The 23874-nt window shown below is 39.6% G+C and overlaps 1 protein-coding gene across 2 annotated transcripts; it reads left to right on the forward strand.

Annotated features, from left to right (window-relative positions):
- Positions 1 to 765: 765 nt before the first annotated feature.
- n4bp1 (nedd4 binding protein 1) lies at positions 766 to 23848 on the forward strand. 2 transcript variants are annotated; one of them, XM_018703581.2, is made up of 12 exons: positions 766 to 1526; positions 7197 to 7424; positions 7623 to 7796; positions 9623 to 10131; positions 10939 to 11293; positions 11538 to 11873; positions 12674 to 12909; positions 17779 to 17909; positions 18340 to 18436; positions 19211 to 19318; positions 21032 to 21133; positions 21282 to 23848. In XM_018703581.2, the coding sequence occupies exons 1-12, from the start codon at positions 1215 to 1217 to the stop codon at positions 21652 to 21654; spliced, it is 2961 nt and encodes a 986-aa protein (XP_018559097.1). In that variant the 5' UTR covers positions 766 to 1214; the 3' UTR covers positions 21655 to 23848. The 2 variants fall into 2 exon arrangements, with proteins under 2 accessions (XP_018559097.1, XP_018559096.1); XM_018703580.2 differs by having other exon boundaries at positions 767 to 1526; positions 21279 to 23848.
- The last annotated feature ends 26 nt before the right edge of the window (positions 23849 to 23874 follow it).

Raw genomic sequence — 23874 nt, forward strand, 5'->3', positions numbered from 1 at the left:
ATGGACAGATTAACCTGTTAGTGGACCCCAAGGTCTCATCTGTGTTCACATCAACAGTAAAGACCCACTGACAGCGCAGCGCTTTGCCATTCATTTTCTATGGGTCACTGTAGAAGTTGAATTTGTGGTGACACTGAACTGACCAGCAATAAAAATTTCATTTAAATGGAGTTTAAATTGTTCAACTTTTGAGGGTATTCGGATGGAAACTCTGTAGTGATTTGCAAAAAAGTGACATAGGAAAAGTTATATTGGTAGAATAAGAAGTTTAGTGTATAACTGAACACATAAACTGTGGGAGAAAGTGCAGGTTGCCTCTTTGCACAATATTTGCTAATGAGGAAGCTGTTCACTAGCACTGGCATACAAAAAGCAGCGAGCGAGAATTGTTGTACGATTTGTTCACTACCAGTGGATCTTCTCTTTAAGTCGAATGTGATACTAGGTGCCTCCACAAGATATGGCTACAAAATTAGCTGTTGATACAGGACAGGCTTTAATGATGAGAATCCCCCAGCAAATGTGCGATTAATCAAATAAGAACTGTCGGGTTCCTGAGAGAGACACACACTTTGCCAAGTAGGTACTCCAGCTGTGCGTGCTGAAGGAGCTGGTCTGTGACTGAAATGACTGGGGACCCCTGCTGTGCTGACTGCAAGATGCAATGACTTCGCACAACCACGGGAGGGCAAAGCTGCGCATGTTTCTGCTGCAGTGTTTCGGACTGTATGACCTGTCTGGGCCTGAAGGGCTGCACACTCACTTTCGACTAAGCGGCTGTCAGTTGATCATTTCCTCAAAACAAACGCTGTCCAATCTCGTTGGTGGTAATACAAAGACGTTTCATCTCACAGAATTTTGATCTATGGTTTGATGTCGTAAGAATGTAGGTCACTCTGCGTCTGCGTTTTGATAGTTTGTTTGTTAACACCTAATCTGATAACCATCTGTGGATTCGCTGTGAGGAGCACACTTAACTGTCGTGTTTTGATGACGCCATCACTGGGACTTTCCGGATACGTCACTTGGGGCTTCCGAGTTATTAGCTAGCTCTACCTCTGTGTTCATGTCGTTAGGCACTGTAAACGTCGCTGCGTTACCCCTGGAGTACACACCATAAGAGGCTATGAAAATGCCAAAGACTCCCAACGGTGCCGAGAGGTTTGAATATTGAGACGTCGTTGTCAGGGGCGACGGTCAGACCGAGAGGCGGAATGTCAACAACGCGGCCCCTCCTCGGGATGAGACGAGTCACCGAGCTAACGTGCCCGGAACAGCCGAGCAACAGGCTCCCTGCGTCAGCCGGCAGGCAGCAGCAAGAGGCCCCCACCGTGGACGAGTTTACAGTCTTAGAGGATAAAGAGGAAGAGCTAAAATGTGCCAAGCCTCGAGTGGAGCAGGTTTTCAAAGTAACGTTCACCATTATCGGTCTTTTGGACCACACGGGACAGCCACACGGCAGCAAAACATCACGGCAGATATGGCTGCAGCTCAGGGGAAACAGAGACGACGTGTCAAAGGCAAAGGTGAGGTTCTTTAATTCAGTTTCACTTGCATGTTCTTGACATTAACCAGCAGTCCACCGTGACACATAGGTTATATCAAAGCCATGGTGGCCGGCTGTACCGCTCACTGTGAACAGGTGTATCAGGCTCCTGTGACTGGCACCAGTCTCCTCTGTTCCCACGAGGATGTAACATCAGAGCTTGGAGATAATACAGTATTTAGATCAGATATGGTTTTAATTTGTGTGTGTGTGTGTGTGTGTGTGTGTGTGTGTGTGTGTGTGTTTTCTCCTTGTCTATAAAGGCTGCACAACAAAGGGGGATAACTTTGTTTAGGTTGTTGTAAGCTAAGGGATAAAAACAATGAATATTTCTGCCCACTTGACCACCACATCTGCTGTATAAACACTGTTTTCTTAGATATAATATCACCCAATTCTAGCTCAGAGAAAATCATTTATGAAAGTAACAGCAGTCATAACGTTCCTAAAATATCAACACATTTTACACTGTGGTATCTAGTCACAAATGTCATGACATTTGAATCAGTGGGTTTATAGTTGGACAATATCACGGACAAGTCATTTTAGTTTCAAAATGATTTAGAATTAGATTAGTTTATGGCTGTAGAACATTAAATGTGAACATGTGAACTTATTGCTGTTGTCTGTTGTTAAATAAGTTTCAACTGTAAAGTTTGCCACATACACTTACACTTACCTCTCTGTACAGTTTTGTGAAACAAAGATATTTACTAAAGTATTAACAAGTAAAGTGTGTGATTGTGGGAGGAAATAGGAGGCAAAGTTACAATACAGTACAGTCACAGTAAGGATGGTTTCACAAAACTAGCAAGTCTGTGGAAGGGCTACATTACACAACAACCTAAAGGAAGTTATGATGTGGGAAACTTAAAATTGGCTAACTGCTTTTGTTTAGTGCTGCAACAAACAATTATTTAAATAAAATGTAAAAATATTGAGAACCTGGAACCAGTAACTACTGACATGTCTGCTTAAAAAGAAAATACTAAAATATGATTATCAGAATAGCTGCAGATTCATTTTCTGTTGATTGACACATTGGTAAATCAACAAACTGTTGCGCCACTATTCATTTTAATAGGAGAATGAACTGTGATCAAACATTAACATTATTATAAACAAAGCATATAGTTTTTGCACCATTGTTTAAATGTCAAGCAACCATAAACAGGCAAAAGCAAGAATTGGCAGAAAGTGAGCCATTGAACTGTTTCAGCTGCACTATGGCAAGCAAACATAACGTAATATTGTATACTGTATAAATAAAACACAATACATAGCTGAATTTTTTGTCCCTGTCAGTCATGTGATTAAATTCATTTGAGAATGTATTTTGCCATTTGGGTGACATATGCACACATATGACATATTGTCTGATATTGTGCTTGAATTATGGATCTTATCCTGATGACCTAGTTATTAAGTTCACTGTACTGTATTAATATCATTAATGCAACACTTACCTCCAAATAAAGTTTTTTGTCTAGAAACTACAATTTATAGAACTTTTGGTGTAGGGGATCTCCATATAGGAAGTTGTGTTATTGCAGTTTTATTATAGGACTGTGTCTGATTTCTAGATTGATAGATTACAGTGATCATTCATCATGTGTATTCGTTAACATCTGCCTTTGTGTATCATGCACTTAATCTGAAAGAATAATCAAACCATCATGAAATTTACACATAAGTTGTTTTTTCTGACGATCATCTTATACCACTTCAAAGACTGTTGATACGCCATAGGTCCATTTTTATGTGACATCTAAATTTGTGAGAAAGTGCAGCAGCACTCCTCGATTAACAATGCTCAGTGTGACTGAATCATATCATCTGACACTAAAGGTCAGTGTGAAACACAGCTGTCAATTTGAAAAGATGCATTTAGAGATTATACACTACAAAATAGATGTCAATATCTGTAGATTTTTTTTTCAGTGTGATTTCCCATACAGGAGAAAATTTCACACTTCTGTATCTTGTGACATGAGTCTCACTTTTGTGCGTAAGCTGCTCTTCATGTAACCAGCTGTTCCGAGCTCTGCCAGTCAAGCGAGAATGTGACGTGGAAAAAGTCATTTCACTGTCAGTTGCATGTTCAGTTTATCATGAGAATGACAGAGGAGTCATAAATGGCTTCCTCTATAGCCATAACAAATTACACTGGTATGGCTTCATACCAAGTTACATTGGTATGGCTTCCTCTAGTTTGGGAAATCACTGCCATTAATCCAATGACTGCTTTTCCTGTAAACTAGTTTCATAGGTTTTCAGCCAACCAACCACGACAACAACTATTTTTATTTTCTCTTTCAACAATCTGCCACAGTTTGCTGACGTTTCAGAATGTCAGAAAGTTGGCAGTGTAAAGCTCTTTGCTGTACTTACAGAAGGGGAAATACAGTTTGTGAATGACTGTATTTAATTTTATTGGCAAACTTTTTGGTTGTTGTACCTGAATATGTGATGTATTGCTTTGTGGTGTTTTTTTTTTTGGCTTTGACAGAAAACAGAAGGAGAGGTGGCTAAATTAAAGGAATGATTCAACATCTTCAGGAAGTGCAGAGAGTTAAATGAGAAGATCAATACCAGTCTCATATCTGTACACTTAATATGTAGCTGGAGCCAACATAGTTAGCTTAGCTCAGAATAAACACTGGACATGGGGAAACAGCAAGCCTGGCTTTATCCAAGGGCATCAACTCTTTCTACCAGCACCTCTAAAGGTCACTGATTCACACTTTATGCTGTGTTTGTATGTAATCTGTGCAATAACGGAGGTGTAGAAATGACAAGTTACTCACATGAGGTGACATGCCTGACTGTAACTGTTATCTTAAGGAGTGCAGGTAGATTTTAGTAGGTCTTAGAGGTCCCTGTGTTAAATATAACAATATCACTGCACTTAAATCAAAAGTATGTTGTCAGAATAGTTTTTGTCCAATTAGTCACTGTCACAGAGTATTAAATACTAAATATAAATTTAGCCTCCTTGTTCTCCATCTTCATCTATAATGTTTGTTTCTGATATCAGCCCCAAATGTTGTCGCTGGCTCATGGATAAACTGTAACTATTTCATCAGAGTGAGGAGTAAGCTTGTAAAGTATCTGTTTTGAGTGGTTTTAGGGCTAGTTTTTATGGTGTCATTTGGTCGTGCCTGTCCTGGCAAGTTGGGAAATTTAGGTTGGGCAAAGACTAAAAGGTGTGTAGTAAAGGTGTGATCATTTCTTGTGAAGGGGTTGATTTACCTAAATTACTGGGGAAAACATATTTTCTCCTGTACCTTCAACAATATCTCCAATAATATTTGTCCTGGTTTTTAAATATCCCTCTTTTCTTTTTGCCATCATCCCAATAAAAACTGATGCAAATGAAGTTTCATCTGTTGATCACTGGAAAATTACATTTTTAAACAAGCAAGAGTCCTGACAAGGACTGTTCTGACAAGAAACCGTGTTCTCATTGTTGCAGATAATCCACAGACCTTATTGCCAGCTCATCAGTCACATACAAAATTGTTCTATATGCCTAAAAATCACAAAATTAAGTAAATTTACTGCAAGCATGTTTCTTTCCAAAAATGTATTCTAAACTAAAATGTATATGTTTTATTTCTCGCATCAAGGTTTTCTCAAGCATTTGGTTATAGCAAAGGGCCAGACCTAATGGATATCCCAACCAATTTTACTGGTTGTTTCATTTTAAAAGCCACACCCAAATATTTGTGATCCGGTTCTCTTAAAAGTCTGATATTCTTTCTTCTTTTTTTTTCACTCCCACTGCGTCATCGTTGAGTCATTTTACACTCAGTAGTCTTTTTTTCTTGTTTAACACATTAACCCTAAAGAAATGTGACACAGTATCTGGAAGGAAGTCACTGCACCCACCTTCAGCTGATTCATCCAAACATTTCCCATAGCTAGGAGATTCCCTGAATCAATGACAAGAGTTTAGTTTCAGCACGTGTCAGCTTTACTGCCCTACAGTGAAGTGTGCGGACGGGTGTGTGCTTCTGACCACATACCAGTAATGTTTGCACCAGCCCTGTAATATACAGTGGAAAGAAAAAGAATGTGAACCTTTTGGAATTTCATGGTTTTCTGCATTCATTTGTCATAAAATGTGATCTGATCTTCATCAAAGTCAAGGCTATTGACAAATATATACCTACACATTGTTCAGGAGGAATTTTAGCCCATTCTTTCTGGCAGAACTGCTTTAGCTCTGTCATATTCTTTGGATGTCTCATGTGTATGGCTCTCTTCAAGTAATTCCATAGCATCTCTATTGGATTGAGGTCTGGGCTCTGACTTGGCCACTCCAAAAGGCGGATTTTGTTTTTCTGAAGCCATTCTGTTGTGGACTTGCTCGTGGTGTTTTGGATCATTGTCCTGTTGCATCACCCAACTTCTACACAGTTTCAGCTGACGTACAGACATTATCACATTATCCTGAAGAATTTTTTGATACAATTGGTAATTCATCTTCCCCTCAGTGATTGCAAACTGGCCAGGCCCTGATGCAGCAAAGCAGGCCCAAATCCATGATGTCTCCTCCACCATACTTTACGGCTTAGGATGATGTTTTCATGATGATATGCAGTGTCCCGTTTACGCCAGATGTAGTGCTGCATGTTCTTTCCAAATAGTTCAGTCTTAGTTTCATCAGTCTACAAAACATTTTGTCAATACTGCTGTGGAGTGTCAGTATGCTCTTTTGCAAACTTCAGGCGTGCAGCAAAGCCATAGACACCCTCCTTGTTCAGTGTTTTATGTACTGTAGACTCATGAACACAGATGTTAGCCAGCTCCAATGACACCTTTAAATCTTTGGCTGTGATTCTTTACCTAATTGGTGAGTCTTTGTTGTGCTCTTGTTGTCATTTTGACTGGGAGCCCACTTCTCGGTAGAGTAGCCACAGGTCTTAAAGTGTCACAATTTGTAGATTGTTTGCCTAACTGTAGACTGGTGAATTTCTAAAGTCTTTGAAATTGCTTTATAACCCTTTCCAGCTTTATGTAAATCAACAATTCCTCTGGAAGCTCTTTTTGGCGAGGCATGGCTCACATAAGTATATTCTTCTTGTGCAGAGCAAACTCAGAAAGTTTGAGTGGTTTTTATCAGTAAGTAGCTCTAGTCCACACCTCCAAACTAATTTTCTTAACAAGACTCCAGGTATGTTAACACCTAACTCCAGTTAGCTTTTTTGAGGTCATTAATTCAAGGGTTCACATACTTTTTCCACTAGCACTATGAGGTTTTTATGGTTGCTCTCAATAAAAACAAGAAAGGTCAGAATTTTTTTTGTCTTATTATTTTAGGCACATTAGATTTGTCGATACCCTTGACTTAGATGAAGATCAGATCACATTTTATGACAAATTAATGCAGAAAACCATGAAATTCCAAAAGGTTCACATACTTTTTCTTTATACCTGTATACATTTCATTTTGTTTAATGTCATGTATATATATTTTAGGAACATGTGCCACAAAAGTTGTGTTCTTGAGAGATCTGTTGGGCTTCTGAAGTTTTTACCAGATTATTTGTGTGTGCTTTTGTTTTAGGTTAAGGCCACTTTTTAAAAAAATATATAGTTGTTTAATTAATGGTGCTATTGTCACTGTCTTCTCTTTGACATGCAGGAATATGTTAGAGGACTCTGTGACCCAGAGCTGCAGAAAGAGGAGCGATACCCGGTGGACATGCACTGTATCTTTGCTGGCGCTCGGGGCCTCTTCCTGGACAGGCTCATACGGGACACAAGTGCAGAGGTTCAGGTGCCCGAGCCAGGCCGCCTGCGGCTGTTGGGCCGTGCTGAGCCTGTCGTGATGGCCCAGAGCAGAGTTCAGCAGTTTGTAGCACTATTCCAGGTAGGAGTCCTGATAGTCTGTCATCATACACAGATTTATTACACACAAGTGTGGCCTAAAGGACATTTTTGCACATTAAGAACCTTTTAACTGAGAACGTAAATAGTAAGTAGTTGCACCCCAATTTAAAAGATAAGGAGCAATATCTCATGACACTATGTGCTACCACACACTGTGTGTATGTGTGTTTGTGTCCAGGAGAAGCGAAGTCTACCTAGCGACAGAGAGCCAGCCGTGAAACGAGCGTTTAAGTCCTTTGTGGAGGAAAGGGATGATAAGTACACTATGGAGCTTCTTCTGCTGCCCAGTGCCCTGAAGGAAGAGTTACTGGGACTGGCTCACAGCCCCACCAGCACAAACACATCCTCCCTGGTTAGTGTATAATTTTTTAAATGTGATTTATCTCAGTACAGCAGAAACTTGAAACCTCTAGGGCGCCTTTTGTATACCTGCTGGGAATTTAGTAAAAGAGAAACAGTAAAATACATCTGCTGTGGTATTATTGTATGCTATATTTATCAGGCACAGTAAGCTTCTCCATAAACAATGGGAAGCCTGTGTATGTATTGTTTTGATTGGATGAATTGAAGTGAATTTACTCCCTGCCCTTATCTGTGACAGTCTGTTTGTCCTTGGCAGCAGGAGTCATTTTATATTAATCACAACAAAACAGGTTGTTTTTGTTTCTGTTCTACTGAAAAATAAAGTTACTCTCACACCCTCAAGAATTAAACATTTTGAAACTAAACAAAGCTTTTTTTCACTCATCAATAGAGGTTGACCGATATGGGTTTTCCTATGGCTGATGCCGATCTTTAGAGATCAGGGACAGCCAATGGCCAATATACGATGCTGATTTTTCTTTGGCCAATATGTTTTTCAGTTTTCTTCCCCTCCATCTAATTAAATGTAATAGTTTAATGATAATAACAAATTATACACCAAACTTCTTTAAAAATTACCTCAAACTTTAAACTTTAAACATTTATTAAAAAATGTATGGCTTGTTTTTCCAGTGTGCGTTTTGTGTCTGCACTGCAATGCACTTATTTATTTTAAATAAAAATAATAAATAAATTCAAAATTAGAGAGGGTAACTAAAAACAGTAAACATTGTTTTTTGCATGAAAAATAACTGTTTTAGTGCACTTAATAATCCTGATATTAATACTAATATTAATAATAACTTTGCTCATATTACACAGCTTGCTTAGCTCAGGACCAAAGATTCATCAACTGTCTTCTTAGAACTACAGGCTACTGGTGATGTCATCATGGAGGTTATGTAGGAGTAGGACCCATATACACATGAAATAAATGCAATAATGAACTAAATGCACTTTCTTTCTAGATATTGTTGATGAATTTCTCTTGTTTCCAGCCTCACATGCAAACAACTTATTGCACTTATGACGACCATTGTAAACATAAACTTTAGTAAAGTGAAACATTTAGGTTTCATCACCAGTGTGCAGCTCTAAGTGTTGGAACGTGGTGCTACTGCAGCGTGTGTGTGAAAGAAGCTAGTTTGCCCCCCCACACACAGTCTCAGAAAGAGAGAGAGAGAGGAACGCTCCAGTACCAAAAACACTAAGCTACAGCTACTCCAAAGCAGAGTTTATGTTAGCCTACATATGCCGGCTTTAGGCTGGTATCATGTGTTCTCAGTGTGATCTCTTGATAGGGACATAGATCTTTGGAATTGGATCATTATTGATTAAGAACAGTGTACCCAGCAATCACTACAAGACTCCACTGACAAAAAGGGTAATTTTACTGAACAGAACACAGGAGCTGCTGAAATACCACTGCCTCCATCTGTTAGTTTGTTTGTGTTATTGTTTGACTTTATGTGGTGAAAGAAGAATTCAGATCATTTACATAAGTAAAAGTACCACACAGTAACTAACAAACTAACAGACCGAGGCAGCAGTGTTTCAGCTGCTCTAGTGTTCTGCTTGGTAAAATTACTGTTTTTGTCAATGGAGTCTGGTTGAGAGAAAAAATGGTTTCTGGTTAATAAAAATGTCTATCTCTGGGACAAAACCAACCACTTTAGCTGACTTATTTTGATGTGGACGTGTGCACTGTCTGTTTTAATTGCAGCAGCTGTTGATGGTCTCTGGGTTCACTGGGAAGGGGAACTTTGACTATACTTTCCTAACTGAGGTGATTGGCATTTTGTTTCCTCCTTCCAGGCTCAGCTCAACCAGACACTGCATCCCAGCATTGCAGAGGTTGACCAAGACCGCTCACAGAGTAGCACCCCGGTAACAGATCTCTCCAACCGTATCCTGGACACTAGCTTTGAAGAGAAGGGGACTGGGATAGGATCTGTCAGCAGTAAAGCAGCTGGAGGAGGCATAGGTTTAGGTCCTGAGGGCGTCCTTCTCAATGGCACCCGGCCCTCACACAAGCGGCGCTCATCTGAGAGCGAGACTCGGGACACAAAGAGACAGTATTCTCTGGAGCGGAGGGACGAGTCACCGGAGAGAGCAAGAGAGCGTGAGCGGCAGAGGGACAGAGAGGGCCGGGGCAGTAGTAGCAGCTGTAGATCCAAGACGCCCTCTGCTTCATCATCCCTCTCCTCCTCAACTAAAGCAAACACAGTCGGCCCAATCATGCTGGACTCTAGTGAGGGTATCTCAGATGATGGAGAGGCAGTCAGCCCAGAAACCAACCTCCGCTGCTTGGTCAATTTCTTCAGGTAAAGGTTATAACAGTTTGAAGTGTGAAGTGAGCTTTGTAGTTTATCTTTCTCTGTGAGTGCAAGACATGATCCAGAGCTACAACAGTTCACAAATTAGTGCTCATGTCCATCAAAAATGTCAAAATGTGATAGTTCCAGCCTCTCAAATGTGAGACTTTACTGCTTTTCTTAGTTGTACATTATAGTAAATTGAATATTATTCAGTGTTGGTCTGTTGGTCAGATCAAACAAGACTGTGATGAAGTCACCTTGGGTTCCAGCATTCATTATTAGCAGATAAATTGGTAAGGAAAATAATTATTAGTTGCAGCCTTAATGTGGTCTGTTAACACAGGTTCATATTGTCCCAAGTCTGTCTTAAAACTTAAACTTAAAATGCTCATATCTACATAAACAGACTTGCGGTAATTGTTCATCCTTTCCATACTGGCTGTGAAGTGTGAACACATAGTTACCTTCATGATGTAATTTCAATCTAAAAGATGGGAGTCAAAATCTGCGGCTCTTTGTACAAGCTTTCTTTTGTGTTTCCTTGCTGCGTGGCAGTGGTGCGATAGAAACCAGAAAGGGAATTTTGTACTAAAAAGGCTGTGGATTTTGTCCCCTATCTTTTACATTAGTATTGGTATAAGGGAGGGATCTAGTCACAGCCAGTATGGGCAGGAGAAACAATAGCCCCTGTAATGTACATCTGAACATGTACATGTGAGTATAGTTAAGACAGACTGAGAAATTAGAACCATTTTCATATGTCTCATACTTCAAATTGAAATTCTATTAAAACTTTCTTAAAATTTTCTGCAGAACAATGGGTTACCAGCAGGAAGTGGTAGAGCGTGTTGTCAAGGAGACAGGACAGACAGAAGATACCTTCCTTGTCCTGGAGAAGATTGTTGAGGAAACCAAGCGTTGTGAAGAGGGGTCAAAAGGAGGTGAAAAAGAGAGACGGCTGAACTCTATGCGTGCCCCAGACACTCCCTCCTCATCATCATCCTCCTCTACAGTTTCTCGACTCAAAGAGAAGGGGCGCGAGCTGAGCAGAGTGTTGGTAGACCCAGGCAAGTCTAAAGAGAACATTAAGCCCAACCAGTATGGAAGCAGTAGCAATGGGTTGGGGCACCGGCGGCAGTGCAGCGGCAGCGAAACAAGCACTCAACAGGTATTCTACAAAGACTGTGGTCTCTCAGTTTGATAAAACCGTAGTTTTTTCTCATTTTATCTCCCATCTTATACTCTGATCTCTCCATCTCTTCAAGTCAAATCATTTCCAACAAATTGCTTCATATGCTGTAACTGCTCTTACTGGGTCCATCTGCTGTTCATCTCATGTATTTTAAAGCTTGATAAAGATGTGATTTTGAAATGATGTGGTTAATTTGTTGATGTGCTGAATCTGATTTCAGGCAATCACTATCAAGAGGAGCTCCAGTGCTCAAGGAGGAGCAGGAAACTACGAGGTTATTACCATTGACGATGACGATGATGTCATCCCCACGGATACCAAAACAGCAGATAGTAGGATGTCCCGGATGATGACGGTGGCACACCTCGACACCCACTCGGGATCCAGAACAGACTACCTAGCACGTGGAGGGGGCGGCGTCTCGCAGAGAGACTACCTGTCGAGGGGTGGGACTCAGACTTTAGGAGGATCAGTTAAAGTTGAGAGTGTGACAGCTCTGCGCAGCACGCCTCAGTGGCTGACTGCCACCACCACCTCTTTGGCTTCGAACCCCAGTGTAGGTATTATAGGTATTATTATTCTAGTTTCATACAAGAAGGCTGTTTTCACATTCATCTGCTGAACAGGGAAAGTCTCTCTGTGCTCACAGTGTAACACATGTACACAATGACATCACTAGTTTAGAGTGTGATGTGGAAACTTAAAATCCCCAGTGACCAAACACTAAGAACGAATTTCTAGTGAAATAGGAAACCTCTTGTGTCCAGTGGTTAAACTTTAAAATGAACAATATTTACATATATAAAGATTTTTTTCCACAAGTGACAAAGAGGATGTTGTTTTAAGAAAGCGGTTTTTGGTGAAAAACAAATATATCAAACACACAATATTATTCAAACAAGGGCATTTTTTATGAAATCTTGAAAATGTCTGGAATATGTCTTTATTGCTAGTTTTCTTTGCACTGTGGTGCAGTGTTGGGGTTAGTCTCCCAGGGCTCCTGCTGGATTTGGGGATTTTTTGAAAATCCTGGGAGAGTCAGGGAATTGTCAGAGCAGTGGTCATAGAATTAATAAACAATTAGTCACCATTGCTACTGATGAATCATTTTTGGTTGCTTGCTTGACTTTTAGAGAATTTGTTTTACTTCTGGATGTAAGTTGTGGATAATGACTCATCGTAAGACAGTTTTTATATTAATTGTGTTTGAAACAAAAGAGCAGGAAATGAGCTGTGATCTTAAACGAGCCCACACACAGCGAGGGCTTGAACATGTATTATTCTGTTTCTTGTTATGAATCACTTCTTGGTCTATCTGCTAATTTACAACTCTTTCCCTCTTATTTTCGCCCTTAGTCAGCTCAGCCCATCAGCCGACCCTCAGCTTCTCCCTATCAGACCATTGGCCACATGGGGTTTCATGGGGGTGGAGCCAGGACTCCTCCTGCAAATGACCCTCCCGCACCACCAGTAACTGGTTTGGCTCGTTTCCATCAGTCACTGAGGACTCCCTACACTCTGAAACTGCCAAATGAGCCAGGACGTCCAGACCTCAGACACATTATCATAGATGGCAGCAATGTGGCAATGGCGTGAGTCTACATACACATACACACACACACACACACACACACACACACACAGATAAACCCAGAAACTCTATACTGGCATGAAGCAGAATCAGTGCTTTTACATGCATGTAAAATAAGGACATTTAAATCTGAAATGGCTTTTTCATCCCAGGCAGTTGTACAGGCAAATTATTCTTAGGAAATTTAAAGAAAAAAAGAAATTAGGTCTACCTTTATTGTAGATTCCAATATAGCATTATTTTCAGCAAGTAAGAATCAAGCATATGTGCAAATAATGTTTCTCTCATCTCTGCACCTGGGCTCTTATCGCACATCTTGATCAGGTGTGACAAAGGATTTGAAAGTGAACAAAACAAATTTGAGTGTTACTCAGTCTGCAAGTTGACCTTTGGTAGTACACATGCATGAATTTGAAAGAGCCGAATCTGATTTTATCATTACTATGCCTATTGTTATTGCATGAGGCATTACTTTTTAAAATTATTTCCATTCATGAATATTTTTCAGATAATGGTTCTAATCATTTTCTGTTTTAAAATTAGTCCAAAAATGCAAACAGGAGGAATAAGGAAACCGTACATCTGTTTCAAAAACTCACATTAGAAATAGAAGTTATAGAAGAAGTGAAGCTAACACGGCCTCAATGATATGTAGCTAGTAACTTTTCAAGCAGTTCCCCTCCCCAATTTAATCTGTCATAATGGCATAAAGAATAGATCATTTACAGACAAACTGGATCTCCTTTTAGTCATTAAGTATCCATGCATTTAGATTTTTAAGACGATTCAAACACTGCTCTGTCTCTCCATATGGTGATTAAAAAATGTCACTGTCCCAGCTCTTATTTTGAAAGCAGAAGGAATGGTATTGCAGGATGACCCTTCATCTCCAGGTCAGGTTTTGAACAGGTGATGTTCTGCTCTTAGTTTGAGTTTTTACTCAGGGGATTCAGACTGTCAAAAGTGAGCATGAGCAGCTTTGATCATTACGAGCGTGAAATACTTTTTTCTGGCTCAAAAGTAGTTACGCTATTATGGGCTGCTAAATGGATTTCTTTGTTTATTTATGTCAAGTGTCTGCAGAGCACATAATATTAGTTCAGCTTAGAAGATGTTGTTGTTGTTGTCATTTCTTTCAGACTTTATTTCCTTCATTGATAGAACAATGTAGTATAGTGTGAAATGAAAACATTTGCAGTGGATCAGGTGTGGAAAGTTTACATTCAGCAATATATAATGAAATGTTGCATTTTTAGCATCACAACAGTTTGAAATTGTTTTAAAATGTTGTGCTACCTGTTCGAAAAGCAGGATCAGTAGGAAACAGACCCAGTGAAATAGTCTACCATTGAATCTCTGGTTCAGTATCTACATGCAAAACACATGATGGCCATAGCAGTGGTGAATACACTCACAGACCACAAGACAGGCTTGTTAATAAGGCTTCAAGTACAACCAGTGAACTAGTTTTGACTGGGATGATTTTAGCTTTTATGAAATGTTTTAGGTGAATCACCCATTCATTCCTCTGAACACTATAAAAACAAAATACCAAGTAAAAGCGTAATATGTATGTCAATAGAAATCACAGCACATTCTTCCAGCTCTGATTCAGCATTTCTTACTGGTATGAGTGTAAAAACAGAGGGTTGTAGCTTCTGTGATGACAATTGCAATATGTGTCTTGAATGGTGTCATTTCCCACACCTGTAGCACACATATCACATTTTTTTTCCTTTTACATGTGAAGCCATGACCCTTCCCATCAGTATCACCATCATCAGCAGTCATGGTTACACATACACACTCATACACTCTCAAACTAAACAAACCATATGTTACAGTGCGTAGGTCGCAGCTACAACCCTTATTATGTGGGTGCACCAAAACCTAGCCCACATGTTCACATAATGTTGTTACTCATCACCTTTTTGTGTGTGCATGGCAGAGCGAAAGCAACATGATATTGATACGCGGGGGTGTAGTACGGGGGTGTTTTTGAGAAGAAAGGCCTTTTCTAGTAAAAATCACGATGTTCATAGTTTCTGTATACAGAAATTGTGCAATAAAGAAAGACTTTGTGGGTCTGTGTGTATTACACAAGGAAGGATGGAGCTGATCTGAGGCTCATTATTTCATCACAGTCTTCATCCCAAATGACCTTGTCTTGACTTCTCACTTTTGCAACCACTTCCTTTCAGGTTCTGTGTCCCACCCACTCTCCCTCCCTCTTCCCTTTCGTCCTGCCTTCTTCTTTACCAGAAGTGTGCCTAACCAAAAAAAGCACGGGTCACTTCTGGCTCGACTTTTGTCATATGGGATGAATGACTGTTTTGAGAAAAGATTTCATCATTATTGTATTTCTTTAGTAATGCAAAGTGAAACAGTTACAAGCCTTGATAGTCTGTTTAAACCACAGTACTCAGCTTTCCATACTGTGTAAAAGTACAGACAAGACAATCAACTGTAAATTTTCTTTTTCTTTATTAGAATCAAAAATGGCCGCACCTACCTAAAGTAAATGTTAAAGTTCCCACTGCAGGTTTGACGATCAGGATATGCCCTGATCACAGCGGAGGTTGTTAGGATATGTAAAGTTATTCTAATGTGCTGTGCGATGTCCAGGTTTCCACAGAGATTGCATTGGTTGCATAATCTCCCCCTGCTGTGGTGTCATTCATCACTTTCTCTCTCAACAGTCAGTGGAACTTCCCCCAAGTTTGCATTGCAGCTCTGACCCACAAGATGAAAATGATCTCGTTCTGTAGTGTGTGTGTGTGTGTGTGCGTGCATGCGTGCATGCGTGCTTGTTCTTGACTGTGGGTCTGCGTGTGCCTTTTCTACTGTGTGCGTCTGTGTATGCAATGCCATGTCACAGAAAACAAGTTTGTTATCAGTTGTGTGCACTGAGCACATACTTGGACAGTGAGTGTGAAACACATCTGCACTTTTACACAGTGTGTTTACACTTCAGTGCTATCACCATCAAATGCTGAATTCAGGTCAGACACTTGAGCCTCAGCAATATCAGACTTCATAACGGAAAGTTTTCAGTGACTTCCACAGTTCTCCTTTTGCTTTCTCATGATCATGAAGTATGCACTGCAACTTATTATCAATGATAATGTTGTCAGTGTTTTAATATGATTTAATGGGGGCAGTACTGCACTGTTTGTACACTGTCCTACTTCATCTACATTCAGCTGTAGCTGTAGCTAAACAGAATAGCTTCAGCTCGATGCATCATTATTTGTGCCAGTGTTTTGTTTGTTTGTTTTGTTTTGTTTTATTCATTTTGCTAAATATTTGCGTCACACCCACTTTGCAGTGTTACAAGCAGCTACCCAGGCTGGTAGCTGGCACATCTCTGCTTTACCACAGCTCATGTGGGGCCAGATCATCAAACAAGATAATAATACAGCACACGAGGAAGTAACTAGCACAGATATAACTGATAGAAATTCATATGATGAGGAAGAAGAAAGAAAAGCGAACAGAGGCTTCATTCATTTAACGGTTATTAGTTTTTTTTTCTTCATGAGCTCCAGCTGTCAAAATTCTCTTCTAGAAATAGTTTGCCATTGTTGTGGCATCCTCTTCATCAGTTAGATGGTTTGTCACAATGAAAATGTGAAATTCTTACAAAAAAAAAACTTATTATTATCTATGTTTTCTTGCTACTAAATGGCTTGAACAATGATTAGAAAAACATCATGTATTACCACATTAATTACAGATTTGACACACCGTCACACCTTAAATTAATCCTGTCCAAAAGTAAATTACCCCAGTGTAAAAACAGGTTGAGTGATTATCACTAGTCAGAGTGTGACGTCGGTTCTACATCTGTTTCGCCTGTGGTGATGATCTTGAGGTTTACGTATGCAGCAGAGTTTCCTTTAACGCATACAACTGAAACTGTCGAATAAAGTACCGAAATGCACTAATAAAAATAAATGCCCCCAAAAAATCCATTTCAAAATAAAACATTTCCGGATGGTGTTTTGAGTCTGCGGCTGGCAGCAGCAAGCAGCAAGAGCAGCCGGCCTCACCGAGCAGGAAGCTGGCTGCTCTAAGGGAGTTTCTCATCTCTGTTGGAGTTTGTTGTTTGTGTTGTTCTGTGGTTTTCTGCTCTAGCTACCCATTTGTTGGATTACAGCTGTCTGACGTGCGCGTACAGACCGTTAACGTCACCACCAATAATCTGGGTCAGCTGATGGTGTGATGTGCAGCGTGTGTGATTGGCTACTGTTTTGTTTTGAGTGTTACTAAACTAATTTGCAGGTTTATCATTTCTTCTGTTGCCAGTGAAGCTGTTGAAAGCCTGTTTTATGTTAAATGCTATCCTGCTAATAGTTTTCTTTTTTCCAATGCTAAATAAATATTTATCCACCATCATTTTATTTGAGTATCAGAGTTCAGAGTGAAATTTATGCACTGTAAAGTGCCCTCAAAAATTCCACAGTGGAACAAAAAAGTAGTGTCTGTGGCATGTACACTACTGTCTTTTAACAATCCCACAGTGTAATGTGTTGCATGTTTTAGATGCAAAAAACTCCACTGTACAATACCACAGCTGTTAGTGATAGGGTTGGGGTTTCATAGCATTTTAGCAAATCAAAATTCAGCATCAAATCAAGTTACAGGACCTAAATCCTTTCAAATCTCTCAACAAATTTCGTCCTTTGCAAGTAACTCAAGTGATTAAAAAAAGCCAGAAATATGTTTTACTAAATTAATCAACATTGACATGAAATTTTGTCAACCTGGAGCTGGATCCAAAATGGAACCAGCCATTGAAACAACACTGTAATGCTGTCTAATGTATTTTTCATTTGTCTGATCACACCATGTCGTTCCTCTTCTCTAGTCATGGCCTTCATCGGTTCTTCTCCTGTCGAGGCATAGCACTGGCAGTGGAGACGTTTTGGAGGCGGGGCCACAGGGAAATCACAGTATTTGTTCCTCAATGGCGTCAGAAGAGAGATCGACTCACGACAGGTACACATGCTGCAGATGTTAATTATTATCATATCAAGTCATACCTTTTTTAATAGTTTTGGCTCTGTCCTTAAGCACATTATATCTCAACTTTGGCTTTAAGACTGTTGTATGAGAAGGACGTCCTACTTTTTATATACAACATTAATTCAATGTCAAAAGCTTTAATAACATTTAAACCTCAGAATCATGTCCAGGGTCCGTGTGTGTGTGTGTGTGTGTGTGTGTGTGTGTGTGTGTGTGTGTGTGTGTGTGTGTGTGTGTGTGTGTGTGTGTGTGTGTGTGTGTGTGTGTGTGTGCGTGCGTGCGTGCGTGCGTGCGTGCGTGCGTGCGTGCGTGCGTGCGTGCGTGCGTGCGTGCGTGTGTGTTCGTTCGTTCCTTGGCTATGGCACTTCTTTCTCATGTAATATTAATGTAATTGTTCTTACAGAGCAACATTTTTTAAACCAGCTAGAGGACCTGAGGCTGCTGTCCTTCACTCCCTCCAGAGAGGTCTGTGGCCAGAGGATATCCTCACATGATGACAGGTACACACACATGCACACAGGTACACAGCCACGGGCTTAATTCTTTGATTGAACTAGTCACATTTTATGGAGAGGGCAGCATGGTCGTGGTCCTGGGTTAGAATCCCGGGTCGCCCGGGGCTTTTCTGCAAAGAGTTTGCATGTTCTCCCTGTGTGGGTTCTCTCCAGGTACTCTGGCTTCCTCCCACAGTCCAAAGACATGCAGGTTAATTAGTGACTCTAAATTGCCCATAGATGTAAATGTTATTGTGAATGGTTGGTTGGTTGATGTCAGCCCTTGAATAGCCCATGAATACTTGAATACTTTGTATCTAAGAGATCCAGTTTCCAGACCAGCAGGGGAACACCAAAGCCACCAAAGCCCACACAAATATTTCACAGTGTCATCTTCTCTCACCCTGTCCAGCACCAACTATAGTCACACTGTCTTTTCTTTCAGAGATGAATAAGCACACTTACTCGAGGACAGATCTAATAGATGTCTGGTCAACATAAAAACTGTATATTGTGATTTAAAATACTGAAATACTTTTGTAATTTTTGCACAAGTATGTAGGCCAGATGGTGAGTTTTTCAAAGCCAAATCACTGTGAAGGGTAGTAATGAACAAACTTAAAAACTCATCTTGACTCAGCATGAAAGGTGTTCCTCTAATGATGGATTCCCCATTGTGGACTTTGGCTGCCAAGCTGGGAACAAACATATGACCTTTGAACACCGGGAAAATCCTGAATATCTAATCCACACACTCTTTATTTCTCTCTCTCTTGTCAGGTTTCTGCTCCACCTTGCAGAAAAAACAGATGGGATTATTGTAACCAATGATAACCTGAGGGACTTTGTTGATACCTCAGACACCTGGCGCAAGATCATTCAAGAGAGGTGATTGTGTGTTAAGTATACACAGCTCAGTTAGTCATTCAATTATACAGTCCATTACCCAACATGATACTGGAAAGTCCACCAAGACAGCCTGCCAGCAATGATCAGTACTAACCCTTTAGTTTTTATTCACTGCCAGTTTATGTACAACATTTCCCAATAATGTCAAAGTGCCAAAAAGGAAAAACAAACAGAACCTGAAGAGCAAATTAATGTCCATAAGGAAACAATGTTTTGCAATTTAATGTTTTGCAATGTTTTGGTTTGGTTCATTTTGATTTTAATATTTAATATTTTATGAGACTTCAGTATTGGTAGTTGAGTTGATTTATTTAGGCTGTGGCTTTAGTTATACAGGTGAATTTATATGGCAGGGTTGAATTACCATATCTTGACAGTGGTCTTGACAGGTACTGATCATTTTTTGTCTATTTTGATAAAATACTTTGGTACATGGAATAACATCATCATCTTGATTATATTAATGAAGAATGTTTGGATTATTGTTTTACAAAGCTTTCTTAATTAAAAACATACACAGCTACGGTATGTAATTCACTGCACCACCAGACACAGAGTGAATATAGGTGAAAGGGAGACTTTTCTGTGAGATTGTGTCGCCCTCCTTTGGTTGTTATGCAACTCATCACACAAACACAAATCCCATTTATACAGGAAACCAGCATCTGACGGCTGTCCCCCATGTTGCTGTTCCTTGCTGTCACTGTTAACATAGGCTACTCTCCCTCAGTCTCTGTCTCTTTAGCTTGTCATTGTGTTAGACTAGTCTGAGTAGTTGGATAACATACATCCACTTCAGACCACTGTGTCAAATCTGAAGAAATTTTTAGTTGCTGTGATTCAGTAGTTCTGTCCAGCAGGATCTCATGGTGTTTTGTTGTGATTGTAGCTTCTCTGAACTGCAAAGCAATTTGCAGCTTTTTATGTGTGATTTTTTTTAAATTGAAGAAATGTTAAAATTGCAATTACAAATTGTAAAGTGCAGCTGTTGATAGAATTCACCATGAATCCCAATGTGTAGTTAATTTGCCACAAGATTAATGTTTTACATACTTAGTTTTAACTTGCTGAAAAAATACTTTAAAAAGATCAAATATATACTGTAGGTTCAGAACTTACATACTGTACTTTCAGCACACTGGTTTTAATTCAAACGGTAAATGTGAGCAGTAAATGAACATTCATGTGTCAGCTGATAGCTGGCTGTTCAATCATCTTGATTGACTTTTTTCCCCTGCGTTAAGCCACTCAGGTACTATACAGATATTCTAAATCAAATGCTTACTTGTATGTACTATGTTACTGTATGATACATTTATATGTTCTGTTAAGCACTGCCTGACAAGACATGTTTAGGCAAAACAAATACTGTAGCTGTTAATATACTTGAGCTCCTATCAGAGGTTCTGTTAAGCACTGAAATATAGCAAATGGTAAAATTTCCTATAATTTGCAAGTAAATAACGCAGATATTATTTAAATTTTTTCATTCTTGATATTAACACATTAAGTTGCCTGATAAGATTTGGTACTTATCTCTTCATAGATGGAGAGGAGCTGAGACAAGAAAATATAGAATATTCTTAATCATATTTTTATTCAGTTAACTTTTTTGCATTTCCATTGTTTGTATTGTGTTGACTTTTTTTCAAATTTCTGAATTAGTCGTGTTTGTCTCCTTGTGACTGACAGGTTGCTTCAGTTTACTTTTGTGGAGGACCACTTCATGATCCCTGATGACCCTCTGGGAAAAGATGGCCCTCACCTGGACGTCTTCCTGCGAAAAGAGAACAGGTGTGTGAGGGTTAGGGCACAGAAGAAACCTGTGATCTCTGTCCTTTTTATGATTGGAATAACATGTAAATACTTATCTTTAAACCTTCCCTATCGTGATTTACAAATGTTGAACTGTTGTTGGGGCTTGTGTTCTTCCTGTCAGAAGGACTGCAGTCACTCCTCCCCCTCTGAGACCCCCAGACTTCCGGCCGTCTTCTCAGCAGCAGCAGCCAGTTTATGTCCAGGCTCTACACTCTGCTCCTCGGACCCCCTCCTCCACACCCAGGCCCCCTCCCTCCCTGATGCCCCACTCCACAGTGCACTGGCCCCATTCCGGTCCTCCTGAATGGCACCCGCCCCGCCGGTCCCCCTCCCCCTCCCCCTCCCCTCCACCCCAGCGATCACCGGAGGAGACATCAGAGCTGAAGAGAAAGCTGTACGATATCTTCCCCGACCAGAAGCAGCGGATCGACCGCATCCTCAGCGACAACCCGTACATGAGAGACCTGAACGCCCTGTCGGGGCTGCTGCTGGGATAAATAACTGGCTCTGCTATGAGAATCAGCAGGCATATACCAACACACAATAAATACACACACCTGCAAGAATATACATACGTGTCAGCATAAATATAATTTATTTTACCATCTCTTCCAGCCTGGAAGATATGGAGATTATTATTATTTTACATTAAGACTGATCATCAAACTAGCTGCTATTGGCAAGAAGTATTTTTGGGGATGATTTCCTATTTCTCTCTCCCTCCTTTGCTTTCAAATTAACATGAGCAACACTGGTGTCTTGGGAATCAGAAGTGTTAACAAATTGCCATAGTTGTCAAGCAGCAAAGTATATATTGTATTAAATCATTGCAGTCCCTGGACAAGAGACCAGAGGTTCCATGAAGGTGGAACTAGCACTGGAAGAAAATGTTTTGGACCAAAGACAGAGAACTGGTCTCATAGGATAGTGGCTCCAGCTCAGCACATGATGGGTTTCTTCTCCAAAACCATGTTTAAGATCAGACTTGGAACACCTCTCACAAACTCTGAGCTTTTTCTCAACAAGATTATTGACACTGGCAGGTTTTGCATGTTTTTCACATTTTCAACATACAACTTACTCACTTGTAATTTTCTGGAACAGAATTAGTTCACTGGCAGCACCAGGGTATTGAACTTGGCATCTGGTCAGTAGTTATTCAACATCAGCAAGGAAAAATCCAAAAGTACCACACTTTAACTTAATTTCACTGACAATGCACTTGTAGGAGATCAGTTTTCTGAAGACAGCTGTGGTGTCCCTTATCAGAGGAGTATGTCAGGAAGCATGTTGACATCATTAGCATCAAAGAATTGTTACTTTTAAGATTGGATAGAAATGCCAGAAAGGCAGAGTTGAGACTGTACACACAACTTGAATTTTTAAAAACAGGACAATTCCATATAAGCTTATTAAAGAAACATTCTGAGGCTGTATGGATTGGCAGTCATTACAAGGTTTTTGTTTGTTTTGTGTTTTTTTTATTTCACATATAGCTCTCTATGTATAAATCCAAGTTGAGCTCATCTCGTTTATCAATCTGTTTCTTAAACTACAGCAGCACTGCCCATCTTCTGTCCCTTAAAAATGAACCTGTAGTTCAGATGATGCTTTTATACACTACCAGTTTTTCCTGCAAGGTCAGTACAATAATAACTGGCATAAAAGTTGTTGTTTTTTTTTTAAGGGACCATTTTTTTTCTCAGTAAGGAATTTTGTTTTTAAATTGTTCCCATAGATCATACGTTGCTAAAGAATAAAAAAAAATTCAGGAAGAAATGATCATAAATTTGAGTATCATCACTATGACAAAAACCTCCAAGTCCATATTATCTTTCATTAGAGACATATTTTCTTGTGGGCTTGTGTTGCTTCTCAAACCTAATGTTTAATGCTGTGAAAGAACTCAAATGCTGAACCTGAAGGTGCTGCTCTGATAATTTGTTCAAAGTTGCTTCAACAAGAATTTGAAATATGGTGAAATTTGTTCCAGATTAAGTTGTTCCAGTTAGATACACTATCAAACAGTGTTTTCAGGAGGATACAGTTACTAGTTTATCAGCATTTTGTTTTGAAAAGCTTTGCGGATTATCAGCCTGGGTCTTTAGGCAATACATATGTCACACTACAAGAGTTTGAATTTAACCTTTGTTGCTTGAGTTAAATGACCCATTTACATTTGAAATCACACCCTTTGAGTTAGCTCATCAATTTTTTTTTTCAAAAACCCAAATTTACTTACATTTGTAATTAATGTTTCATAGCTGTATTTAATGCACTGAAGGTAAGTAATGATGTAGTAAGTAAAACAAGGTTTCATTGACAAATCTTCAGAAAGCTTGTAGTGTTTTTTTTTTGTTTTTTTTTACCCTCATACACCCAGAGAATGTTGGCCGCAGCTTGCATATTTGATGTGCATCTGAGTTTTGTAATATACAAACACTTTATCTCCTTGTAAGAAAAGAATCTCTGCACAAAATCTTTACAAGGTGTTAAAAAATAAGTTTTGTTCGTACTTGCTATGTTGTTGTTGTAAGGATTACTGAAGGACGTTTATTCTCTTTCGTTGTATTATAATTCTTTGGTGTATATTGATTTCTTTTTTGTAAATACAAGCATTTTGGCTACAGTGCACATATGGTTTTATGTATGTGAAAAAAACAAAATAAAATGCAGCAAGTCCCCATAAAACTTTATTTGCATGGTTGTATAGTGCT

The sequence above is a fragment of the Lates calcarifer genome, linkage group LG10 (assembly GCF_001640805.2).
Source record: "Lates calcarifer isolate ASB-BC8 linkage group LG10, TLL_Latcal_v3, whole genome shotgun sequence".
Lineage (NCBI taxonomy): Eukaryota > Metazoa > Chordata > Actinopteri > Centropomidae > Lates > Lates calcarifer.

What these genes read in the sequence shown, in the direction of transcription:
- n4bp1 (XM_018703580.2), top strand. Translation starts at nt 1,215, where the DNA reads ATGTCAACAACGCGGCCCCTCCTCGGGATGAGACGAGTCACCGAGCTA. An exon ending in AGTTTGTAGCACTATTCCAG is followed by an intron (nt 7,425 to 7,622) that starts GTAGGAGTCCTG and finishes GTTTGTGTCCAG; the next exon opens with GAGAAGCGAAGTCTACCTAG. An exon ending in TTCCTGCGAAAAGAGAACAG is followed by an intron (nt 21,134 to 21,278) that starts GTGTGTGAGGGT and finishes TCTTCCTGTCAG; the next exon opens with AAGGACTGCAGTCACTCCTC.